The sequence below is a fragment of the Melanotaenia boesemani genome, chromosome 3 (genome assembly GCF_017639745.1).
Source record: "Melanotaenia boesemani isolate fMelBoe1 chromosome 3, fMelBoe1.pri, whole genome shotgun sequence".
NCBI lineage: Eukaryota > Metazoa > Chordata > Actinopteri > Atheriniformes > Melanotaeniidae > Melanotaenia > Melanotaenia boesemani.
Genome location: NC_055684.1, coordinates 30,478,213 through 30,504,205, shown reverse-complemented (window position 1 = coordinate 30,504,205; position 25,993 = coordinate 30,478,213). Strand labels below are relative to the sequence as shown.

At 38.9% G+C, this 25,993-nt stretch overlaps 1 protein-coding gene and 1 long non-coding RNA gene across 8 annotated transcripts in view; both read left to right on the top strand.

Moving 5' to 3' along the window:
* Nucleotides 1-25,993, top strand: part of erbb3a (erb-b2 receptor tyrosine kinase 3a) — a 48,700-nt gene that overhangs the window by 11,302 nt on the left and 11,405 nt on the right. For 3 of the 7 annotated variants that reach the window (XM_041980474.1, XM_041980475.1, XM_041980473.1), the window contains exons 8-10: nucleotides 25,129-25,258; nucleotides 25,455-25,568; nucleotides 25,778-25,935. The exons of 2 other annotated variants lie outside the window; for them this stretch is intronic. In XM_041980474.1, coding sequence (XP_041836408.1) covers nucleotides 25,129-25,258; nucleotides 25,455-25,568; nucleotides 25,778-25,935 — 402 coding nt within the window. Of the gene's footprint in view, nucleotides 1-16,509; nucleotides 16,678-16,802; nucleotides 16,926-24,224; nucleotides 24,344-25,128; nucleotides 25,259-25,454; nucleotides 25,569-25,777; nucleotides 25,936-25,993 lie in introns of those variants that run through there. 2 more of the 7 variants (XM_041980477.1, XM_041980478.1) reach the window with 2 other exon arrangements.
* Nucleotides 3,714-5,487, top strand: LOC121636720. The gene is made up of 2 exons (XR_006009759.1): nucleotides 3,714-3,761; nucleotides 3,858-5,487. It is a non-coding gene; the product is annotated as an uncharacterized LOC121636720 (long non-coding RNA).

The window sequence follows — 25,993 nt, the reverse complement described above, 5'->3', positions numbered from 1 at the left end:
GGAGGCCAGGTGGGAGGGGAACACCATTCCTCAGTGCCACGTTGTGCAGGACACCACACGACATGATGATCCTGCACACCTTATTGGGCTGGTAGAGAAGTCTCCCCCCCGACGCATCAAGACACCGCCACCGGTTTTTAAGGAGGCCGATGGCTCGCTCCACAACAGAGCGCGCACGAACGTGGACGGAATTGAAGCGCGCCTCCTCTGCGCTTTGCGGGTTCGCAAAAGGCGTGAGGAGCCAGCATCTCAGGGGATAGCCACTGTCACCTGCAGGTTATGGAGATTAATTCAGAACAGAGACTTTGTTGAGATTTCCACAGTGTATGTTGATACTTACCGAGAAGCCACCCATCCCGCGAAGCACCTGCCTGCAGTCTATTCCCTACACTGCTGTGTGCCAGGATGAATGAATCATGGGTTGACCCAGGCCACCGTGCCACTAAATTTGTCAGAAGCAAGTTTGAGTCGGAAATGACTTGCACGTTAACTGAATGCACATTTTTTCGGTTAACGTAGACAAACTCATTCTGACTTGGAGCCCTTATAGCAACGTGAGTGCAGTCAATCGCGCCGATTACATTTGGGAAACCGGTTGATGCTGCAAATTGCCTTTTAATGTTGGCCTGTTCCCCTACAGTGTATGGAAACTTTATGTATCGACTGCTCATTTTTATAATGCCATCCAAAACGGCAGGCATTACATTACTCAGCGATGGCTGAGATATTGCAGACCTAAAATGGAATGTAACAACTTATTGAAACCCACTGAGTGTTGGGCTGGAACATGTCAGCTTAGATTAAATTAAAATTACCTGTCGGCTAATTCCCGCTGGAAAGAGCCGGTTGCCAGAATCCCGAGAGTTGTCAGCACCTGCATATGCGCGGGTATGGCATGGTTCCGGCGGGTTGATCGCTCCAACACTGGGCCCAACTCAGCACATAGATTTAAGAGCACTGCTCTAGGAAATCTAAATCGGCATATCAGCCAGTCATCATCGTTGGCCAGGAAATCTTGATGGTCTCTAAAAACTCTCTCCATCCTGATCCTGCCGTTTGCGTAATCTTCAAGGAGTGCCAGCGCATCCATTGTGAAGTTCTGCATTACGCACGGTCGTAATTCACCTATTTATGTTTACTCAGTAATTACACTCATTACTACACACCTTGTCACAATTAGGCTTCTGTGAACAAATGAGTGCATTTGCTTTACGATCAAAACAAGTAAGACCATACTGCACTGACAACATTAAATTCCTATGGGGTGCCTATAAGTCGGCTACAGGTATGATTTCAGGAACGCATCTATATTTCAGGCTTCTGTGTTTATGATTCTATGGCACTAGTGTCGGATATGATGGCATGATGGCATGCATGAATGAAGGTGAAGTTCATCACCTCACCAGCAGCACCGCCAGTTTCCCGTCTCCAAAATGTTCGTAAGCAAGTTTTAGAGTTTACGTACCGGTACGCACATTTTCCCGCCACGTTAGTTTTTATAAATCAGAAACTTTCCGTAGAAAGTCACTTACGCCGCTTTTTGTGCGTAAGCAAGCTTTATAAATGAGCACCCAGATCCATAACTGTCATCAGGGATAGAAGAGATAAGAAGCCTGCTGCAGTTTATATTAGAATTATGATCAAATAACTTCATACTTACAACAGTTGAAAATACCCTCCGCTTGCATCAGTAGTATCGCTTAGTCGGTGGCTGCCAGCTCTGAAAAACTGGTTGAAAGTCCCTCCCCTTCCGCTACGTCAGCAAGATGGCGTCCGTTTAGTGCGCGTAGTGTCCATGGATGTATTATAGAACTGGATAACGGACTGAAAATGGCGGCCCATTCATTTCTATGGAAGTTGCTCACCCAGCGCATACGCCGAAAAAGTTCTCAGGCTTCCGGGTTACTTCCGCATATTGGGCCCATAGAGCATGCGCAGTAGTGTCACCTCCCATCATGCTTCACGTCACTGTGAACGAGCAATGCGCAGCCCAGTGACCTGATCCAGCGACGCGCGGTCACGACATTAATCTGCAGTATGAGAGCTGTACAAACTCAGATGATGATTTTCTACGGCACACGATCGGACCTCGATGTAAAGTAATGATATAATATACGTGGAAAAAGTTGTGTAGTAATTGTTAAAATGATGGTTTGTTTTAATCTGATGAATTTCTATATGGGATTCGTAATAGCCCAATATAAGTCAGTCTATATTGTATATTTGTATAATCCCGTGTCAAATTTTCACGATGACTTACAATTCCTACCTTTATTCATGAATAATTTCAGGCACGTCTTTTGTAATAAATGTTAGAAGTCCTTGTTAATGCATTATTTCATTGTGCTACCCATGCATATTCTCTTTATTTTTCTGCTATTCCCTGGATGACACCAAGATTATCAATTGCGTCTCTTAAAATGTTCCTTTCTTGTGTTTTGCCGGATTCCACTTTGTTAAATGCTGCAGTTTTTTAATTGACAAAGAAAAAAAACTTTGTTTAAACTGAGGACTATGTTAAGGAAAACTAGGCCACTTGGGTTATCACCATTCTATATTTATTATGTAGTTATGTATTTTATGTATCGTGATTTCCGTTAGGGATTGAAAATGGTTTTGTAGGCTATTTTACCTAACTTGGCGACATTGTGTCGCTGTCATGAAATGGCTCAACACTCCCAAAATATTTAACTGTATATGTATAACAAAATATCACTGACAGCGATGCGTCAAGACTGTTATTCATATTTTATTTGAACTAACGAAAATAGAATAGCAGCTCATAAGACAAAATATTTTAATTAAAAAAAATTCTATTGCCCTCTGGGTGAACAGTGTGATTAAACTACTTAACAAAAAGTGAACTAATGTGAACCAAAATATAAGAAATTAACAAATAAAAAAAAAAGCCACCCTCACTTTCCCCGATCTATTCATGGGCTGAATCTCTCTTTACATAAAATAAACCAGTAAAACGCACTATCAGGTGGTTTAAACAGGTGGTCGTAACTACAACCTAGAGCTAATTAGGATTTAGGTCACAATACGTTTAAAAACAGGAACTATCATGCATGTAATATCAAACATTAAGAATACAAATGTATTAAGTTACTCGATATCAGAAAAAAGAAACTTAACTTTAACTTAACTTTTACGAACAGCTTTCCCATCATATTGAAGTCAACAGCCGTCCTCCTCGCTCCCGACACAGCATGACCGCGCTTCGGCAGTGCATGTGCACAGCCGTGACGTCACCGAAGAAATAGAGACTTTTCTGTGGCTTTTATGGCCTTTTGAAAAATAATTGACGGATTAAATGTCCATGAATTAAAAATATTGAATAGAAAGATTAGTAATTAGCTGTGTTTAAAGCTGAAGACGTCCTGTCAACAGTTTTACAGCCGTGTCTTTTACCATTGTGGCCTATGGGAAAAATGCTTTTTTGGGCCCCATGGGATTTTTTGTTGCAGTACCACGAGTGGCCACTGGGAAAAATCGGCGTGCCGCCATTGTTCAGTCCGTTATCCAGTTCTATAATACATCCATGGTAGTGTCCATCGTTTCGCACTAGATTTTTGGCCGAGTTTAGGGCAGCATCCGGGTACTTTCAGTGCACTGAGTTTTTACTGAAATTTCTGTGTCAGCGCACTAAGCACTTAAATGTAGTGTTCGAAGTATAGAAGTGCGCGATTTGGGACACACCCCAAGTTACCTAGCATGTTAGCTAACATGCTAGCATATTAGCAAAAAATGTTAAGTGGGTGAATCAACATTTCCAATTCTCAGCTAGCCATTTCACCAAGTTACCTAGCATGTTAGCTAACATGCTAGCATATTAGCAAAAAAGTGTTAAGTAGGTGAATCAACATTTCAGATTCTCAGCTAGACATTTTACCAGGTTACCTAGCATGTTAGCATGTTAGCTAACATGCTATCAAAATAGAATGCTAGCAAAAAATGCTAACTATTTTGACCAAAGTTTCAGATTCCCAGCTAGCCATTTTACCATATTACCTAGCACGTTAGCTAACATGCTAGCAAAAATGCTAACTATGTCCATCAACATGCCAAAATCTTAAGCTAGTTAAATGAGCACCTTACATAGCATGCTAGAAAAAACGTCACCTAGGTACATCAACATGTCAGATTCTTAAATGCCTATGTTTGCATATAACCTAGTGTGTTAGCATTATACCTAGATTGTTAGCATCTTGGCAAAAATGCTACACAAGTAACCATGCCAGATCCTCAGCTATGTTAGCATATCACCTAGCATTTTAGTGTGTTAACTAGCATGCAAGCAAAAATGCTAAGTAGACATATTCGCATGCCAAATTCTAAGGAAGCTATTTTAGCATATTACTTATGTTTTTATGTTAACAAGCAAGGTATTTTAGTATTTTACCTATGATGTTAGCATTGTAGGTAGGTGAGCATTTAAGCAAAAATCCTAACTGGCAGGGAGAAGATGGTAGTTGTTTTATTAACCATGTCAGCAAATGTGCTAGTATGTTACCTCATTTAGTAGCATGTTATCAAAATTGCTCATTTGCTGTAAAAACATGCCAGCTGCTTAGTTATATCAACTAGCATGTTGGAACAAAAGCATATTTGCTAAAATGTTATCGAAAATGCTAACTAGCCACACTAACAACACAATTAACAAGCCATGTTAGCATGGTTAACATGTAATCTTGATGTGTTCTACATTTTTTCTAAATTTTCAACCTCTAAGCATAAAACGTGTGCAATTTGTAAAAACAATCATTTTCCATAAACACTACATTTCTTCTTGGATGCATTCTTTCGTTTGCACCACGAAACACAAACAACCCACAAAACATGCTGTATAGATTAAAAGTAATTTAATCATGTTGCAACAAATTAGAACACAAGTTGTCTGTAAGAATGTTAGATATAGAGGCCATTATCTAAACTCTTAGAGGCCCTTTTTGTTGCCACAATTCTACGGTTTATTTTATTACTATATACACCGTATGTAATGGGACAATAGAGAAAAATACAATAAGGGAAACAAATACAAAAAGACTGTCTTTCGATTTGTCTGGGTGAACAACTTGTTGCCAACTGCTACATCCGTCTACTAGCCAAAATCCATCTCCTAGGGAAATGACAAAAAGGTGTCAATTTGTGCATATGTGTATATACATACATGCACACAGTCACATCCCACAAGGTATTCTTCGAGACATCAGTTCTCTTCTAAATCTAGTAATATATCATAAAAACAGGTTTGGATCATTACAACACAAGCAATACTATTGCTGCAGGCTGGTCAAGGCCTAACAGAGACACAGCTACTGTGCCTCTGTAATAACAGTAAACACACACTGCCACTATTGAATATTAATTTATGAAGCCTCAGGTTACAGCTTTTTACATGCTCTTCTTAGGCTCAATCACAATCAGCACTTTGGTCCAACAGAGCTCAGCATAACTGTTCATCATTGGCTTCTGTCAAGTGAAGAAAAACTGCTAAAATCAAAAAACTGCAAAAAAATAGAAAAGACCCACACTATAATAAATATAAACTAGCCTGATAGAAACAAAAAACCTGAGACAATTTTTTTTAAATTACAAAGACTTACTGAGGTGTGTCAAGAGTGTGTGTGAATAAACTGTGTGTGTAGGATAGTGAATAGTTAAATTTACTTTTACGTACCTTAGCCAACGTCACTTGATTATCCCTGTAATTAACCTTAAACACAGCAGTTACAGACAGTACAACTAAAATGATATCATTCAATAAAACCTACAGAATAAGAGGCACAATCCTAACCCAACATATAACTACTTAACCACACTGAGGGCATGAGCTACAAAGCCTGTATTGCCAACTTTGCCATTTGGTCACTAGACTTAACAACTTTTCAGGCCTCTTTAACTATTTCTTGTCAATACAACAACCAACAACAAATCTACTCACTATTTTGACATTTTCACTACCTTCTCTGGACAGGAAGCACAGAATACCTTTGAACATGGACTAATGTAGTACTGGTGTAAAGGATATCAACAGGGGACAAAATTTACTGACTACATACAAATTATTTATGACAGGGAACTCGGGTGAAGAGCAGCACATTTAATACATTTCGATTAAATTTATTTTAAAAAATATATAAATTTAAGTTTTAAGCATTTGGGCTGTCTTACTTAAATGAACATATAATGCCCTCATGATCACTAAAATATGTAGGCACCTCTAGCGCTTCTACAATATAATTACTATTTCTTAATGTAAACATGATCAATTAAGGTGCCTTTCTCTGTAGTGGCTGTCGACACATGTTGCTCATATCCTCTGTCTGTCATTTTCTGACAAATTGTTGAGGACTTTAAAATGTCCTCATTGAAATCACTCAAAACAACAATCGTTCCACTTTGTGACTCCAACACATTTAACAATTCTTCAAAGTGCCTGAAAGAATTCAGCTTTTCCTCACTCAAAGGTGTGTAAGGTAGGCTCACGTCTTTGCCAATGCCAAATGTACTGTGGATAGTCGCTGCCTTTAAATTATAAGCAGCTATTCCTATACTCCCCACCTACTCCAATCTGCACCCCATATAACCCCACACTCACACCCTCCCCGCACCCACAATCACTCACCACCACACAGTCACGCCACACACAACCCACCCACCATGCCCCGTGGGGGACACCCCAGGGGGACCAGAGGACAGCGAGCCCCAAGCACCCCCCCTTGACCCAACACCCACTGAGCCAGCAGCCCACCAGCGCAGCCTTCCCAGGACCCGGCCCCGGGGCAACCCCGCCCGCCCCCAGCCACACACAGGGGGAACAGGGGTGTGAGAGGTCCCCAATACCCTCTCCCTCCCCGCTCCTGACTGTTTATGTAGTGTGTGTTGTGTGCAATTAAAATTGAGGGGCAGTGACCGCAATGAGCTGGGAGCCGGGCTACCTAAATGGCCCTGCCCGACAAGCACCGCATGCCATGCCCCCCAGGTGTTGTTTGTGTGTTGTGTTTCTTGTGTTTTGGTGTCTCGGTGCAATTAAAACTGAGAGGCGAGTCGCCACGGGGTGCATCCAAGGAGACCACTGAATGGTCTCCTCCGTTCCACCCCGCATGGCTCCACGCCTCCAAACTCCCTACGTATGTTGGCTGTTTTCCGAGAATTTGAAGAAGGTGACAAAGTACTAGTACTGCCCCCTGTACAGGGCGCAGCGCTAACTGCTAAATTTGTAGGACCGTATGAGGTGAAGCAACGCCTTAGTGAAACTGACTATGTCATTGCTACACCTGATCGTAAGAGAAAGACACGAGTTTGCCATATTAATATGCTTAAGGCTTACGTGACACATGACTCAGATGTTCTGTTAAAAAAGGCAAAAGTTCCAACATCCCATGAAGCGGTAAATTGTTGTGCGGCTTTTACTGTGGTGGATGCTACGGAACTGGAACTGGCATTGACAAAACGCATAGAATCGCGCTTGATGCCGCGACTGTCAAACTCTGAGATGTTGACATCGCTGCCTTCAATGTTAGACTATCTGCCTGATAATCAGAAAACTGACCTACTCTCACTGATAAACAGATACCCTGTTATATTTCAGGACATCCCTTCCCAAACTCATGTCATCCAGCATGATATAGACATGGGAATAAGTCGTCCAATCAAACAACATCCTTACAGATGTAATCCTGGGGGCTCAGATGAAACAAGAAACGGAAACCCTGCTGCAGTATGGTTTTGCAGTGCCTAGTTCTAGTCCTTGGAGTTCGCCCTGCCTTGTTGAAACCAAACCCGATGGATCTCCACGGTTTATTACCGATTACAGGAAGGTTAACGCTGTAACAGTTACGGATGCATATCCTCTACCTCGCGTAGATGATTGCGTGGATACTATTGGAAATGCACAATATGTCAGTAAACTGGACCTGTTAAAAGGATACTGGCAGGTTCCACGTACACCTCGTGCTTCATTGATCTCCACTTTTGTTACGCCCGATACTTTCCTACAATATACAGTTATGGCATTTGGCATGTGTAATGCCCCTGCCACATTTCAGTGTCTCGTTAATACCCTATTTTTGGATCTTCCATTTTGTTATGCATACTTAGATGACGTGGTGGTATTCACGGACAGATGGGAAGAACATGTGTCTGCTTTAGATACAATATTTGCACGTTTAGCTGACGCCAGCTTAACCCTGAACCTTGCCAAGTGCGAATTTGGTCGCGCTACTGTCACCTATCTACCCCTACAGCTGGGACAGGGAGTCGTGCGTCTGGTGGAAGCTAAAGTGAGTTCGATAACCCAATTCCCCATTCCAGAAAACAGAAAAGCTTTACGCCGTTTTCTGGGGATGGCCAGTTATTACAGAAACTTATGTAGAAATTACTGTACAGTTGTTGAACCATTGACGTTCTTAGTAAGTCCTAAGCAGGAATTTCTATGGACCCACAAGTGCCAACATGCTTTCGATAGTGTAAAGGCTCTACTTAAAAATGCACCAGTGTTAGCTGCTCCTAATATGGAGAAACCCTTCAAACTGGATATAGATGCCTGTAGGAGCCATTTTAAGCACTTGTATTTGTTTGGGCACTAGGTGGCAGCATTTGGTAATCTATGGCACTGCTTATTTAAGTGGGAACCTTTCTGCAGGTGAGGGTTGTGGCTGGTGGGAAGGTGAACACAGTTTTTGACCGTTCATTGGTCGAATCCCAAATGGAACACTTGAGCACTCCTGCACTCACGGGCGCGCTCCCGCGAGGGGCTCAAGGGTTCAGTGGTATTCCAATTGGAATTGTGTGAGTGATCAAGGGATGATGGCGGACATTTTTGAGCCCTTTCTGCCCCCTTTCCATAAGTCAGCATCGATGCCAACTTTCGCTAAGGAATTACCCATAAATCACTGCGATGTCACGTGAAACACGGAGTTTACCGAGAGAAGCCGACGTGTGAAACATGTTCTTCAGTATTGTGGCGCTGGGTCGTTATATTTTTCGCCGTTTAATTTCCCCACGGCGGCGTTTACAGGAGCTTCCTGACCTCTACTATATATACTATATATATATATATATATATATATATATATATATATATATATATATATATATATATATATATATGTGTGTATATATATATATATATGTGTGTATGGCGTCTCTCTCCTTGCAGTGCAGGTCTCAAAGTGGTGTCCCAATCCTATTTAAAGCATTTCGAGCCCTTGTGGCCTGTCACCCTCGACTCCTCACGCAGGTGATGTCATTTAGTCATCAGGGGCTCAGGGCGAGTGCTCAAGTTTTCGGTTTGGGATTGGGGGATAGTTCATTGATTGTTCACTCAATTCTTACACCTAATGTTGGACAGAAAATGAAACACGTTGCTGTATGGATAAGCCACACTCGTGCATTGGGAAAGAGCGGTGAGCCCCGCAATTTATGGATTTATTGAGCACTTTGGTAATAAAAGAACAAAACAAACAAAAGATGGCTTGGACTTGGATTTTGTGCAGCGTACGACAGCGACGGTGACGCGTCAGGAAAGTTCCTATTAGAAATACTCCAGGCGCTTTAAGCAATAGGCTTAGCACCTTTACAATGCCAGTGCTGTAGGGGCTGGCGCCGTGCTCCTCCAGTCTGGTAACGATGGGATTGATCACCCCGTCTGTTATTTCTCCCGTAAGTTCAGCCGACACCAGTTGCATTATTCCACCGTTGAAAGGGAAACGCTGTCGTTACTTCTGGCGCTACAACACTTCGATGTAATGTGGGATCCTCTCCTGTGCCCGTTCAGGTATTTACGGACCACAATCCGTTAACTTTCCTGAGTCGCATGTATAACCATAATCAGAGATTGATGCGATGGGCACTCATTCTGTAGGAATACGACCTGGAGATTAGGAGTGGATAACCTTTTTGCGGATGCCTTATCTCATCTTTAGGACTGTTTGTGACTGTATGTGTGTTCTTGATGGTTTAACCTGTTTCTGTATTGCAAGCTGAAGATGTGTTCGGAGAATCTGTGGCCAGATTTTAAGGGAGGGGGTGTTACGGCCCCTGGCCTTTCTGGATTGGCCTTGTAAATAGTAACCTTATTGTAAGTAAATTATTGTTTATTTTGATATCGATACCAGCTTGTTGTGTTACTCCATCCCTTCCACCACTAGATCAGAAGGGGTCCGTAACAACCCAGAACATTGGGTAATATTTTCTACTCTAAAAATGGATTAAAATGACCTGGTTGTATAGTTAAAGCTACCCAAAAGTGGATTTAAAAAAAACCAAAATATGGGTTATTAAACTACTAACAATTGGTTTAAAATGACCCAATATATTTATTTTAAATCTGCCTTTATAAATGGAATATAATAAAACACAATGTTTCAGTCATTTATTGAAAAACAAGGCACGTAATCTCAATTTGTAAAAAGTGCAGAAATACAATGGATAAAACTAAAATGAAAAAAATCATAATAGTTTAAAATCAATATAAACCAATGCTTTAATAAAATGGTAAAATATCTCATTTTAAACATTTAGATTGTTTTCTATGTTCTTAACTGAATGAAATATAGTTTTATGACATTTACAAATAACTAAATTCTGTTTTTTTGTTTGTTTGTTTTTTAAATTTTACACAGTGTCTCTGAAAGTTATGAGTCTTTTGGATTTTGGGTTGTGTATCATTTTGATTTGCTGCTACTGAGACAAATTTTTTCTTTTTCATGTGTGTTAAAAAAGTCAACAATTTCCACCCTGATCATTTATTTTGTCCATATGATAATAAGGGCAAATAGAGGACTTTAAAATTTGTTCTACTCACTACATTATTGATTTGTTTGCACAGTCTGTTCTTTAATAATTATAGTTATATAAGTTTGAGAAAAAATGATCTTAAATTATCTTTCATTTGTTTTCTTTTGTCCAGCCAACTCACCAGAATACTAAGTCACCATATTAAACGAGGACAAGCTGGTGTAAGAGTCTAGATGCTTGCCAAATAATGACAATAAGTGTAAATATTGACCAAAAATGCAATGTTATGAAACTAACACTACTAGTCAAAAGTTTGGGCACAGTTTCAACATTAGATTTAATGAGAAAGTGTCCAAAACCAATCCGCTATATTTCCACCATTACACATTTATCTGCTTTCAAATCCATTTTTAAGACTTAACACTTAACTTTTTCCCCAAAACATGGATAATGTATTTATTTAATTCTGATAAATGACAACAAATCTTCACATGAAAAGGGGGGAAAACTGAACAAAATAACAACAACAAAAACCAAGCAGTATCAGACTTGGCTGTTTTAGTTTTATTGGAGTGAATAATCATCCCTCCACAGACAAACAGTACACAAGTGTCCCTTCTGTGATCCTGGTGTCTACTTACTGACTTCTTGACTCTTTCACATTTACCAGGACTTACCGAATGCCATGAACGCTGCCGAGATCACAGACACGTTAGGCCTGTACTCCTTGTGTCACCGCAACTGGTACATCCAGGTCACCTGCGCCACCAGCGGGGACGGCCTCTATGAGGGCCTTGATTGGCTGGCAAATCAACTCAAGAACAAGAAATAAGAAGAAAACTGGAAAAACCAACAAACAAACACAAAAAAGCCAGTCAACGGCCACACCCTTCTAACTTTTCGTTCTTGTGGGGATGGCGGGTGCAGGTTAGGAAGGAAGGCTTTGACTGATAGGTGTGAAGCATGATTCTGGGTTTGGGGGGCCATTTCACACAAATACAAATACACAAATACACACTAACTGTAAGCAATCACAGCAGACACTTCGTTTCCTTCGCCCACCTCTTGTCCTTAGGTGCAGTGTACTGTATGTTAGTCTTTAGGTGCTGTGAAGAATCACATGTGACTCCACCGACTCAGAAATCAGTCAGATCTGACTTTTATGTTTTTTAGTTGCAGGTCATCCAGGAAAATAACAGATGTATGTCAGAGGCACATTTCCATTTCCTTCTCATTTATTTGTTTTTGTTGTTTGTTTCCTATCCTGCAGGGTAACAGAGCCATATTTAAGAACAACCACATCTTACAGATTCAATTCAACATTATAAAAATCTTCTCATTTGCAAGTACTTTAATGCATACATGCTCATTCAGTGTGTTATTAATCATGAACAGCTCTGTAACTGCACAGGAAACATCCATCTTTTGATATCTGTGCAGTGTTTCTACTCCCCATGTGGCAACCTGAAGCTCTGAATCCTCCCTTTTTGAATATTTAAAGCGCACAACACAATCTTTATTCCGACCTGCATGCATCTTGCTGGCCTTGTTGCATACTTCTCCATCCTCTGAGCTGCATAGGTGTTGATGGTGTTGTAGAGTTTTGCTAATTGCCCTTATATTTACAGTAGGATACAGGAAGCACCAGCTTTCACCAGAATCCACAGACTTATGTCAATGAAACTTATTTCTTTGTGCCACACATGGGTACTACTAGTCATACACCAGTAACAGTATCACACACTGTACATCCACTCGTTCAAAGGATCATTGTGTCTTTCACGTCCAGCATTTATTATACATCAAAAACCTGATAGTTTGGTTTACGTGGCCTTATATTTAGATTATTTTCCTCTCGGTTGGTTTTGTTCAGATTTGTGAGTCAAATATATTTATTTATAAAAAGAAAATGACTTGCAGATTTTTTTCTCAATGCCCTCAAAAGGCAAATTTAGCACCACACTTCACAGTGATCAAGCAAAGGTTTTGTCATAGAGTGTCTTTTGTTTTTATAGGAATCATATTCTGTGGTTGATTTCTTTGGTTTTCTTTGGGTTTTAAAGAAATTTTGATGTAGACTGTGTCTGTGAAACAATGATAATCAGCAATGAAAAAATATATATCTCTAATGATTCATTCTGTACCGTTATAGTTACATAAGTAGGTTTAAAAACAGTGAAGACCATGTTTCAGAACTGAAGGCATGGTGACATCTGTATGTGATGTAAGACAATGAGAACCTGCTGTATATCAAATAAACCCATTTTCTGTATGATCTGTCTCCAGCTGAGTGTCATCATTACTGCTGCAAAGCTACGTTTTTACACTTTTTTTTTACTTGAGGAGACAAATGTAGAGAATTTCTTGCAGTTACAATCTTCTACCAGGAGAGGGCAGTCTAAATATATCTTTACTATGAAGTGGCTGCAACAGGAACATATTAAACCCTGCAAACACATTTGACACTGCGCTGTGTTATCATTTTTCATTATTATTTTTTTTAACTTGTTATAAGTTGTACAAAAATTATTTTATATGGTAAATTATTTTGTTTGTGTTTTTAAAGGCCTGTAAACATTGATGAGACTGTGATTGGTGTGATTGTGCAACACTGCTCTTACAAGGCAACACAGTATAATAGATCATAAAACATATAATATATCAAACATTGCTTAATTTACTAGGTTAACCACTTGGTGCTTTTCTACATACAAAGTTTTACTGCCTAGGAAGATTATACTGCAGTACTGGAAGGCTGAAATGGTTGATTTAAGTTCAACCAGAGTTTCTACACAAGCAGCTTTGCCAATCATGACATGGATCATGGAGTAGAGGTACTTTGGGGCCACTTGAATACCTGGATGACCACTGCTTCTTCATCTTCATAGAAAAGAAGTACCTATTCCATCTCCACAGTGATGAAGAAAATGGGGTCTAGGTCAAAAGGGGGAATTGGGATTAGTCTTAAACTTGGTTGTTCTTTTGACTATTTGAATCTGACTGTTTAGACCCAGCATGAAGATTTTAGTTTAAGGAAATCAAAGTTAAAATTTTTTTCCTACTAGCTGAGTTCCTGTAATGTCAGAGCTTGTTTTTTGTTTGATCTTTGCTTCCGTAAAAAGAGGGTTTTAACTGCAGAATGACTTGAATAATCGTTTTAGAGAATTGTTTTCATGTTATCTTTTACAGATCGACTGATCCATTTGAGTCGAGTAAACTCATTGTAGGTTCCAGTTATAATGCAAAGATTTACTCATGTTGTCTTGAACTTCTCTGGATTTGAGCAGGTTTCTGGGGACAAAACAAAGAAATTCTTTTGGTATTGACCTGTTAGTTGTAAAACATTAACCAGGAAAAGAAGAATGTGATTAACTGCAGTTAGAAGTTTTTCTCTCTTGTCTCACTTGATCGAATTGAAAAACTGAAACATGTTGTTTGCGTGGTGTGTAGTGGTTGTATGACATTATAGTGAACATACAGGCAGAACCTGTTTCCAGAGAGCGGTTCGGCCAGCTTGTCCACTATCTTACAGGGAGGTATGGTTTATCTAACCAATGAAAAGGGACTTTTCTAGCGCAAGGATTAATGTTGTTTACCAGCAAAAAAAGCAATTAATTGGTCTTGTTATCCACAGGTGTTGTACACAAGTTGGTCCCAAGTCCAAATGTAAATTCATCCAGGAGCAATGCAATGATGCAGCAATAAAATGATCTTACATCTCAAGAAAGTCTGCAGAAAGGAGTGGAGGGGTCAAAGTCTCTGTGTTAAGGCATCATATGAGAAATGTGCCAGTAAAACACAGGTGATACGTGGAGGGAAACTGATGAAATTGCTTTTAAAGTTCAGTTCAGTTCAGTTTATTTGCCATTTGCAGAAAAGAAACCACACTGGAAAACCAAGAAACTCAAAGTGTACTGTCAACATTTAACAGACAAAACATACGAAACACAAGCCTTAAAAATACAACATATGGACACATCCTAAAACGCATAATGCTAAGAAACAATAAAAACACTATATAAATAAATAAATAGCAGTAAAAGAAGTAACTAAAACAGTAAAGTGCATGTCTGAGGTATTTCAGAGTGCATTGTTCAAAGTCATGACAGCTTGTGGAAAAAAACTAAAGTTGTTTTAGGAATTTTGTTTTTCTGTAGAACTTTTTTCATCAAGTGTGGAGGAGATTTGCTTTTAGGTTATAAGAAAAAGACAAGATGTCACTCACCTGTAAAGCAGCATACCACGTAGCAACGAGAAAGAGTTTTTAATGGCCACTTTATTAATATTAAGTTATATTATAAACTAAGGGCCATCTTCAGATTCATTTGTCTGAGTGATGTTTAATAATCTTCAGAAGTGATGGAAGTCTTAGTTGAGTATAATAGTGATATAAATGACTCATCATGTTATGCACTTTGGATCTATATTTGCATTTTTGCAGTGGTTAAACACAAAATTGTCTGCATTTCTTGATTGACTTATATAATTCCCGTTTTGGTTTATTTAACAAATACAAAAAGAGCAGGAAAATATTACATATCGCTGCTGTCGCGCCAAAACCTCCTATGTCCAAAATTCGTGATTTTTGTTTTCCTTCATAAATCAGTACTATTGGTCACCCTCTATGTCTGTCTGTTGTTTTACAAATATTTAACCAAAGATATATGATTAAAACATAATACAAAGTTTGATGACATTATGTCCAGTTATTACAAAACCATTCCGTTTTTTTTTATTTTTTGAAAAATGACAGTTTTGGAGATAGGGGGTTTTTGTTTTTTTAGGATAATGCATCTTTTGGCTCATCTTATGTTATTTTACCACAAATGTAAATATATACACTAATCAAAAGGTACAGAAAAGCCCTTCAAAGATTGGGGCATCATAAGTATCTTATTAAATAACAGGACTAATTTAGCAAGGCGGTAAGTAGATATGTAATTTTTGTAGCACCTTGTGTGTTGGAGCATCGTTTAAAAAGCTCCTTTTTTGTACCTTGTTATGGGTTTTTAATAAGTCCGCTCCTTTTCCGTCAGCCGGGCAAAGACCCGGAGAGAAGGGATGACGGGCAGAGGAAGAGGAGTCTGCAGCTTATAAGGAGGGGAAGCTTTTTTTTTTTACCGGTATAAAGAGGGTTTAATGCTTAGAACACGTGGATCTTTCGGAGGGAATTTGGTAATAAAAATAACAAAAAAGTTAATAATAAAGTGATAATTTTGCATGCATTGTTCAGGTTGCATTCTGCAAAGTGCAAGTGTCCATTGGAGATCTCTTAACAAAAAAGGACAATATAGTAGGCTATAAACAAGTTGGATTTGGACATTACTTTAGCTACTGCTTAGAGCAGCTGAACAGAATCATAATATAGGCAGAAGTTGTTTGTGGAATTCTGTGGACATATGATCGTTTGAATGAACGGACACGCATCAGCATTATTTATCAAGGTGGAACATTTTCTAAGTTTATTTCCTCTGACATGTTTGTTCCACCAATGTGTTTCAAAGGGGCGTCCTCACCGACCAAGCCGTTGGATCTGCGCGGGTCATCCGGCTGATGCTCCGGCTAAACGCCCGGTTTAAATGGAGTGAAAACTCCGCCCACCTGACTCGCTACTCGGTCGCCTGGGCAGTAAATGGTGCGAACCCACTGTCTGTATTAACTCTCTGAGATTTGAAGCCTGGTTGGTTTAGTGTCGTGAGTAACGCTCCTGCAGAGCCCTCCCAAGATAAGAAAGAGCCGCTCCCGCTGCTGATTGGCTGCGCGTTGCGCTCCAATCACTGAACCGCAGTGATTCCTCTCATACAGACCGGAGCGCCCGTAAAGTCAAGTTACGGCTGAGATAAATGTAAAACAGCGAAAACACAAACAGTTTTTTCTTCATGGTAGATTTTTTCTTAACAGGCAAAAGCAACGCAAAGAAACACAATAAGGGTACGACTTGGATTAATCTGGTCTGAATGGAAATCTCCCACTGAAATGGCAGGAAAAAAATCGAAACAGTAAAAGCGTTTTTTTTTTCTTTCTTTCTTTACTTTATTGCAACGTTTGTTTTAAACGTCACCAGTCTGGAGATTTCAAGAAGTGGAGGATGAAGGTTCTGCCGTGGAGGGTGCAACAGGTGCTTTGCGTTCTGCTGCTTTTGTGTGTTTTCCAACTCTGCAGCACTAAGACACAAGGAGGTGAGAGAACTTCAGCTTTTTAATGATTTTTGCTGATATTCGCGCTGTAGCACTGCTTAGACAAACTCCCCTGAGCACCGTGGACAGGTCTATCTGGCGCTGCGAGAGCACCTGTCCCCACACACCTCAGACGCAGAACCTGTTCCGCACATGTAAAACGTGTTTGCTGTGAGTCACCTGCACCTCTCCCACGACTCTGTGTGCTTTATCATGTTTGTCTAATTTGTTCCAAGGTTTTGCAACTGAGCCCAACCTTTCACCAGCCGAGTCACAGTCTGGCAAGAAAAATCTGACTTTCAGTTGGAATACTTTATCTTTGACTTGTTTAAATCCACGAAACTCTAATCGATTGTGAAACAAGTAACCAGTCAAACTAGCTGGTTTAGTAAAAGCAGGTTAATATACAACTCTTACATAGCGCAATATGTTAGTGAAGCGAACAGACCCATTAGTGTTATTATAAAGGCTTGTTATATAATAAAACTTCTGGTCAGAGTGAAACTAATTCTAAGTGCATGTAAGATACTGGATGTTTTCTTAAATGTTTTACTTTTTATTTTTTTATATATGTTTTGTTAAGTATTAACTAAAGGAGCAAATAATGTCAGAAAAAATGTTAAATTGCATTTGGATGTTAAGTAGTTCTGAATTTCCCTTGACAGATTTATTTGATTATTAGTGTAAAGCTATACTGTAACAATCACTTGAGGCAGTTTTCTTTATAGAAACGTTCATCTGTTGCTTATGTTACCATTTGTTTCAACATTAAGTAGTTTTGCTAAAGTAAAGGATTCCCTCCATCACATGTAAAATGACTGACACATAACAGATTAGAAAATGATGAAACTACTCAAGTACAACTTTTCGCTTGAGTAGAGTATTTGAGTAAATATACTTAATGACTTGTTGTGATGCTCTGGAGAAAGAGAGGTGTTGCCATTTTAATACTGATGTGAACTTTAACCTTGTTCTTGTTGCCACCTTGTTGCCAGGTAAATCCAGTGACTCTGATTCTAAGAAAAACAATATGAAAATGAGACCACTGATTGTCATGCTCAGGCATAAAGCCCTCTGGCGAACACTGGGCCACTAAATAAATAAATAAAGTGCTAGAAAGTGTTGTGTCTTTTTAAAAAATAATTCTCATTTATTTAATGAGAAAAATTAATGTATACAGTAGATGAACTACACTATACCACAAAGCAGTTTTAACTTGATGTTTCATTGAAGGTGCAGAAAATCTCCACAATGAAGGAGATGAAATACACTGCACTGAAATATCCCCATGGATTTGCAGAGTTTTGAAGAATACAAATATTTAAACTAAAGCTATAAAATGCATTTCAAGAGTTTGTTTGTCTTGTTATTAAAGATGATAAAAGGATTAGTGGTAAGTCATTTTGTTGGTGGCTTTTTTGGTATTTTTTCCTGCAAAATTTCAGTGCCAGGTATCCTTTCACATCCTTGTTGCACCTTCCTGGAATACAGAAATGTTTTTAAAGAAGCTGGTTTTCAGATGCTCAGTTCAGCGTGAAGTCAGAAAAACAAATTACACAACCTGGTTGTAAGTAAACAGCAATCGATTGCCAGCTTGTAGTATGTCGATTTTAAAAATTGTCACTGTGCCAATAGGAAGAACAAGTTATTTACAGTCTTGACACAGTTCAGTTGAAGTTATAGTCTTAGAGTTGGAATTATCAAGAACGCAGCTTGTTGAAAGTATTTCATCTTGTGGTACAATTTAATTTATCATTTTTAAGAATCTCCAAAAGGTTTAACCAGACCAAATCACTGATGTGTCAAAAGCAAATATGGTGTGGCGCCTGATGCTAAAGTATGATGTCAAGAACTCTGTGTTCAGTGAAGTTTAGCATGTAGGAAAAGATAGAACATAGAAAAATATTTTCTTAATGTCACAAAATCTCTGCCTGTGAACCAGTGTGTCCACAATGAAACAAAGTAGTTCATGATCTCAGGTGTCTGTCTTTGTGATGACGCGTGCACGTTTGTGCACATTCAGTTGTGAGGTATGCAGTAATCTCTGTCCATCCAGTGCCAAGTTTCTGTTTACATCAGTCATCGTCTCAGCTGCTTCAATGAGCTTGTTTATCTCCTCCTCCCTCTATTATTTTCTTTCTCCTCCTCTCTTTTTTTCCTGTGTTGAAACCTTGGTAACAGATAAACGAAAACAGCTAAACCCGATCCATGCCATGTTTTATCATATGCTAGGCTGCACGTTATTGCCAAGGACAATGACACCATAATACTGCAACTATATATACTGTGTGTAGTAGTATAGTAGTAGTGGGTAAAGTCAGAGGTCTAACATACTGCAGGGTGTATAAAGAATGGAGAAGCTCAGAGAATAAAAAGTCTGTAGACAGAGAGAGGTTTAGAAATTAAGCTACAAGACTTGCTTCTGAACACTTAAAATGGGACCATTGTGTTCATGTGTCTGTCAATGTGTGTGTATTGACTCTAAACCCTCCACCCCAGTCCTTTTTTGTCCATCATCCATCTGCCAACACTGAAAGTCCTCCTTTGACAGAGAAAACCCACTCAGCCTGTTGAGATTTTCAGCTTCCACAGCTGCAGCTTGCTGTTTGTCACACTGTGTCCTAAAGTTGTACATACCGGTTTGACCTCTTCTGCAGTGGGCTATGCCTGCTCTGCACACATACTCTACATAGTGCACCATGTGAAGCACGGTGCAAGATGTAGGTTCTTGAGCATACGTGTTCAGGTGCTAACAGGTATTTCCCAACAAGCAATTCAAACAGTACAGGGTGAACAGCTCAAGTCCGCTGCTGATAGTGGTGAGTTGCTCTCAGGAGTTAAATAAGGCAGGTTAAAGATAAAAAGCTTCACTCCTGAGGAACCTCATAACTCCTTTTGTTTTAACTCAAAGATACTAAACTGACTCTATGCAAAGTAGGGAACCTAATGCATGAAAGTGGTCAGTATCAGCATGTGCAGGTGCATGTGCACATTTGCAATTCTCCACTGCTGGTTGCATGTGACTTGCAATTGTGACCACCACCATAACATGATTTTGGTCCCTGTCGCGTACATTTTCTTTTTAAATAGGAAACAAACTCTGGAATTAAAATGTGTTTTTATGCTTACTTGTCCTGTTCTATACAGATTTCAACTTAGGGTGAAACATGTTTAAATGTTTTTATTTCAAATCTTAAATAATTTACTATAGCTGATAGTCGAGAGTGCTGTAGTTTATACGTCTGCAGTCATTTCAGCTTGATATGACTGAAAGATGTTGTAGGATGTGCATGTAAGATTGTGCAAGCAATTGTTTGCAGTGTCTGATCAAAAAAAGTCTAAAAATTTGCCAAAACTACAAACCAGATTCAATTTTCAATTAAACTTTTTTTAATATTGCTGACATCATTTTAAAATAATTTGCACAATGGCGGTGTAACAATACATTAATCTACATTGATACATCAGTACATTGATTGATGAGCTAATAGCGACATTTGAAAAAATAAAATCTATTCTAATGTTAATTTTTTTTTTTTTTTTTTTTTTTTTTTTTGTTTTGTTTTGTTTTTTTGTGATTTGATAAAAGTGGAAGTAATTCTTCATTATCTGTACCGTTTAGTCCATTACAGGTTGCGGGTAAGCTGGAGCCTATCCCAGCATCCCAGACCTTCTTGCTGTGAGGCTGTGGTGCTAACCACCACACCACCGTGCAGGATGTATTTCTATTAAATCAAAATGTAAAACAGTCTTTTATTGTTTGCTGGCTTCTGAATATAATTAAATTAAAACAGCACTATTGCAGCATTTGTTATATCGGCAAGCTTCATCCATTAAATACGTACAATATGGTATCATCATCCAACTTGTGATTTACACCCTTTTTGAAAGACAGACTTTTTCATGATCCTTGTGAGAGTCCAGCTATCAAGAAAGGTACCTTAAAACTGAACAGATTCTCAGAAATATTAACTTGTAGCTCAATACAATGTAAGTTAAATTACAAAAAGGTGACATGTAATAGGATGAGCTCGTCTTTTTTAAAAGTCATAAGTTTCTAGCTGCTAGTGTCCATGAACTGAAACAAACTGCAAATGTATTCAGAAACAAACAACTGCTAAACACTGCAGGCAAAAAACATCTATGTTGCAACTCATACAGTTGTATTCGTTTAAAATAACCTTCTGCTTCCACTTGTGATATCTATCAAAACAGCATACTCTGGCAAATGTCATCACTCTAGCGCTTCGCAGGTGATCTGCACAGTTTTTAAGTTGTTCAGTGAGTGACGTTCAGCAAAGTCAACAACAATGTTCTTTCCAGAAGAGATCGTGTTGATTTCCTTGACACTTCACAGATGTTGCTATTAAGAGTAGCATGAGTAGCATTTCTGGAAAGCAAGCCTGAACCAGGATAAACTAATTCTGTTCACCTCTGTTGTATCACAGATGTGACAGGACCTCTAGAGCAAGATGTGCCTAAAAATATCTATAAAATCAAAAATCATCTGACTGACTAAACATCCTGCAGCAGGAAGAACTATGAGTGGCATAAACACTTCGAAATCAGTTCTAGTAAACCCAGTGCCCTTAGAAACAATAAAATAATCCATATCAGGACTTTATTATCCCAGGACATGCTTGTTGCCACATCGTCTTCCACACACACACACACACACACACACACACACACACACACACACACACACACACACACACACACACACACACACACACACACACACACACACACACACACACACACACACTCAGAGTTGTTTTTCCATTCCTTCAGAGGACGTTGCATTTATTTAAAACATTTCTTTCAGAGTTATCTAAAATCGCAATGTGCATAACCACGACATGAACAACCCAAATGTAATCTTAAACCTCGGTTTCAGACTAATATAAATGTGGTCATGCAACAGATTTTTGTCCTTGAAGCAAGAGTAAAGGAAGCGTGTACTCATTTGCACACATACACAATGTTCTTTGACCTGCCTGTAATTGAGTTTAATAATCATGTGTCCTTTATGCCCTTGTTGATCCTGTTGTTCTACTTGCTTCTGTTTGGACTCAGATGTCAGTTGATGGAATGTATTTGTGTGGCCTGTGTACGACTGTGATTCAGCACATATTCAGTTCAACATAAATACCAACAAAAGCAAAGTGAGAGGAGCTTTCTTGATGTAATAGTGGCTAAGAAGTTGATTGATGGTTATGCTCAGTCTGGGGTTAAAGGATTAGTACCCCAGATAAAAAATAAAAAGAACTGTTTTTGTTATGTCCTCTCAGTTACACGTGAGATTGCTGCCAATTCATGCATAATACATACATGCTGCTTTGGAATCTGCTAAGTAGCCGTCTGCTTCAACTTTAACAACCTAAGACCCTTTCTTTGCACAACATCATTAATTATGAGTTTAACTTTTTAACTATGTTTTTTTCTTTTCAAATTTCTCATTAATCAGATTGGAAACCCTGGTTCAGAGTATGGCCCTTTTGATTCCAACTTGCCAAAAATATGTTTAAAGGTTTACACTCTTAAAGTGTTACCATAGAAATATAGTTTGTCTCAGTCGGGATAAATTAAACCTAGAATAATGATCGATGTGACACAGTCATTGGTATCACCTGTTTACTAGTACTGAGCTTTCTCCTCATATTTAGGCCCTGATTAATATCTTGTGTTTTTAAGGTAAAAATGAATCTGTTGTTATCTTATTGTGGTCATAGCTTTGTGACAGTACATCCATGTTATTGTTTATTTTACCAGCCTCCACATTACTTTTAGAAAGTTTTTCATGAGTCTTTGGTTGCAACACCTTACCTCACATTCAACTACAGGCGTGTCAGTGAAATCTGGGATAGATGTTTAAGAAATTGTAGTTTGGATGCACAGGTCAAAACCATAAAAATCCATCATTGACCAAAAGAGACTTCAGGGCAGTACTAACATATTGTAAATAATTACATATTTGTGCAAAATACTGATTTCTCAATGACACTCAAAATAACAGTTAAGTCCATTTCCCCATGTTTGCTATGTTTTTCCACATTTTCTCTGCTGGCTCTCTTCAAATGGCATTTGAATAGCAAAGCAGCCTTCAAGTGATGCTGACTGGTTGAAATCCCACACACCATAAACAAGGCCTTGTGTGTTTGTTAGAGAAAAGAGCATGGGCTGCACACAATCCTTAACTTGTTTCACAATGTTACAGTACATTCATTCATGCTGAATCTTATAGTATATAACATAAAACAGTCTTTGTAAAAGCGCATACTGTTTATTAGAACTTGTATTGCACCATTCTCTTGTTATGTCATCACATGTCATCGGTTTGTTCTTTTCTTTTTATGTTTGTTGTGTTATGCATCTTCCCACCAGGCAAAGAGGCCCATACAGTACTGGCATTGAACATGTCTGACATACATGAAATTGTAAAAACAAAAATGAAAGAATAACTGTCACTCTGTGCTTTTCAACTGAAACAGGAGAGGACTGTACTTTTAAGCAACTATTTCTCAATTAACATGAATTAGTGTGTTTACTGAGCACTTTATTCAGCTGTGGAAAAATGCATAGGCAGTAAGAATTATTTACAGCTGCATGAGGATGAATGAAGAATGTGTGTAAAAGAAACTAAGCTAATCATGTCTACTATAATGAAGAAATAATTCACCTTTCACTGATATATTTTCATTAGCTTTTACTCTGCAAAAATACAGCTTACAAAAACAAGAAAAAAGCAATAAAAGTATGGATACATAGTAAGAGTTATTTTTTAGTTTTGTTCTTATCAGGGCTCATCAAGAAGCTTTTCCAGATAGCAAAAGAAATTTTGCTCAAATATGATGCAAATGTGCATTTTTATTTTTTCCAAAATTGACTCACAGCGTAAATGGCTGCCAAGACTCAGCCACATAACCACCACATGTGGCTTATAAGGAGATTTCCATAAGGAAGATCTTCCGTATTAGGACCACTTCTGGCCCACAAACAACTTGTTATAATTCATATCCAGACCAGCAACTGACATCTGGACCACATATGACCCACAGGAGACTTACCATAATCCAAGCCAGGCTGGCAATTGACATCTGGTCCACTTCTGGCCCACACAACACTTGTCAGTGAGCCAAAAGTGCCAAAAATAGCTGGATTTGGCCCAAACACGTCTGCTATGTGGGTCATACTTTTGCAACAGGAGATGAAACATGCCAGATCTGTGACACGGTTTTGCACCAGTTTCCAGCTGCTGACATTGTGTGATAGATTAACATCCTCCCCTCTGTTTTACAGTGACGAAGACAGTGTGCGCTCCTCAGTGTAATGGCCGATGCTTTGGTAAAAACCAGAGTGAATGTTGCCACAGTGAGTGTGTTGGAGGCTGCACGGGCTCCCTTGATACAGACTGCTTCGTGAGTATGAAGTTTCTGTAGGACTTCTTACAATATCACTGATATACATTACCAGTCAAACATTTGGACACAACCATTAGATTTCATGAGAAAGTGTGTTCAAACTTTCGGCTGGTACTGAATATCTCTTTAAAAAAGTACAAGTGACTGTATTTATTCCTGCTATTTGTTCCAAGGGCTATTACTGAAGTTAAAAAGGCCATCTAGGTGAACTGCAGTTAAGGAATATAAAAGAACAGGTTACAAACCTACTTGATGTCACTAAATTTAATTAAAGCAATTTTATGTGACATACTGAAATAACAGAAGGGGTCATAATCATTCAGCGTGGGTTGTGTTGTCATATGCCCTTTCCAAAATATTATTAAATATATAAACATGAACATAGTGGTTCTGTACCACTAGATGTCTCTACATCAGATTAATTTCACCTTTAAGAGACATTTGCTGTTCTGCAGAGGGAGGCTGCTACTGAAGGGGAGTGCAGTTGGCATATAGGGAGGTGACATCATGTGAATGCCAGGATGCAGATTTTTTCAGCAGAATATTGCATTATATCTAAATGAGCTTTGTTGTTTGTTTAAAAGCTATAAATGATTTACAAATATCCACATAGGAAGTTATTTTCTAGTGTGTGCCTCTCCTGGAAACAGGCCCAGAAAGAAAATATTGCTTTTTTTGTCATAAAATGTCTAAAAATCTGCTGGGACAACAGTAAATAAGGCACAAAGCAGATGAAAAGGATCTGTTATTTTTAATAACGGTTTTGTGTCTTGCATTTACAGGCTTGCAAGAACTTCAACAACTCGGGATCATGCGTGCCTCAGTGTCCCCAGACTATGTTGACATTAAAAATGGAGCCCAACCCTAATACAAAGTACCACTATGGCACTGTTTGTGTGGCCCATTGCCCTGGTTAGTTACCCTCCAACATACACTCACACTGATATAAAAACAGCCACTGTTCTTCCTATAAGAGTGCAGATTTAATGTTTGCTTTCCATAAAGCTCCAGCTGTTAAACTGCTAGAAAGGTTTACTAAAGAATCAATGTAGCTCCAGCTGCACTGCCTTGTAGTGGTTTACACAATTTTTTTTCTGTTTCTAAACAGAAAACTTTGTTGTGGATGACAGCTCATGTGTGAGCAACTGCCCATCGGATAAAATGGCAGTGGACAAAATTGGAGTGAAGCGATGTGAGCCCTGTGTAGGCCTCTGCCCAGAAGGTATCCCCAACTATTTAAACAGCTTCAAATTTACTATTTGAAATACATTGTTGCCCATAAAGTTAGAATAGAAAATTATTTCAACTTCATGGGCAACAGTGTGCGACTAAAGATACAGGTTTTTATATGGAAGTATAATCTGACACCTAGAATCAAAACAACATAAAAATATATGCTAAAAAGATCCTGCATGTTCTTTGCCTTTCCAGTGGTCATTTGTTCTGGCACCCAGAATGGCTTGAGCACAACGGGAAATTCTGAGATCCAGTACAATCTGATGAAGAAGATGTACACCGGCTGTAACATCGTGATGGGCAACCTTGAGATTACGATGATGGATCACAGCAGAGACTTCAGCTTCCTGCAGGTGAGTCTGTCAATATTACAGTCAATGGAGAGCAGATGCTAAGTAATCCTTTTACAGA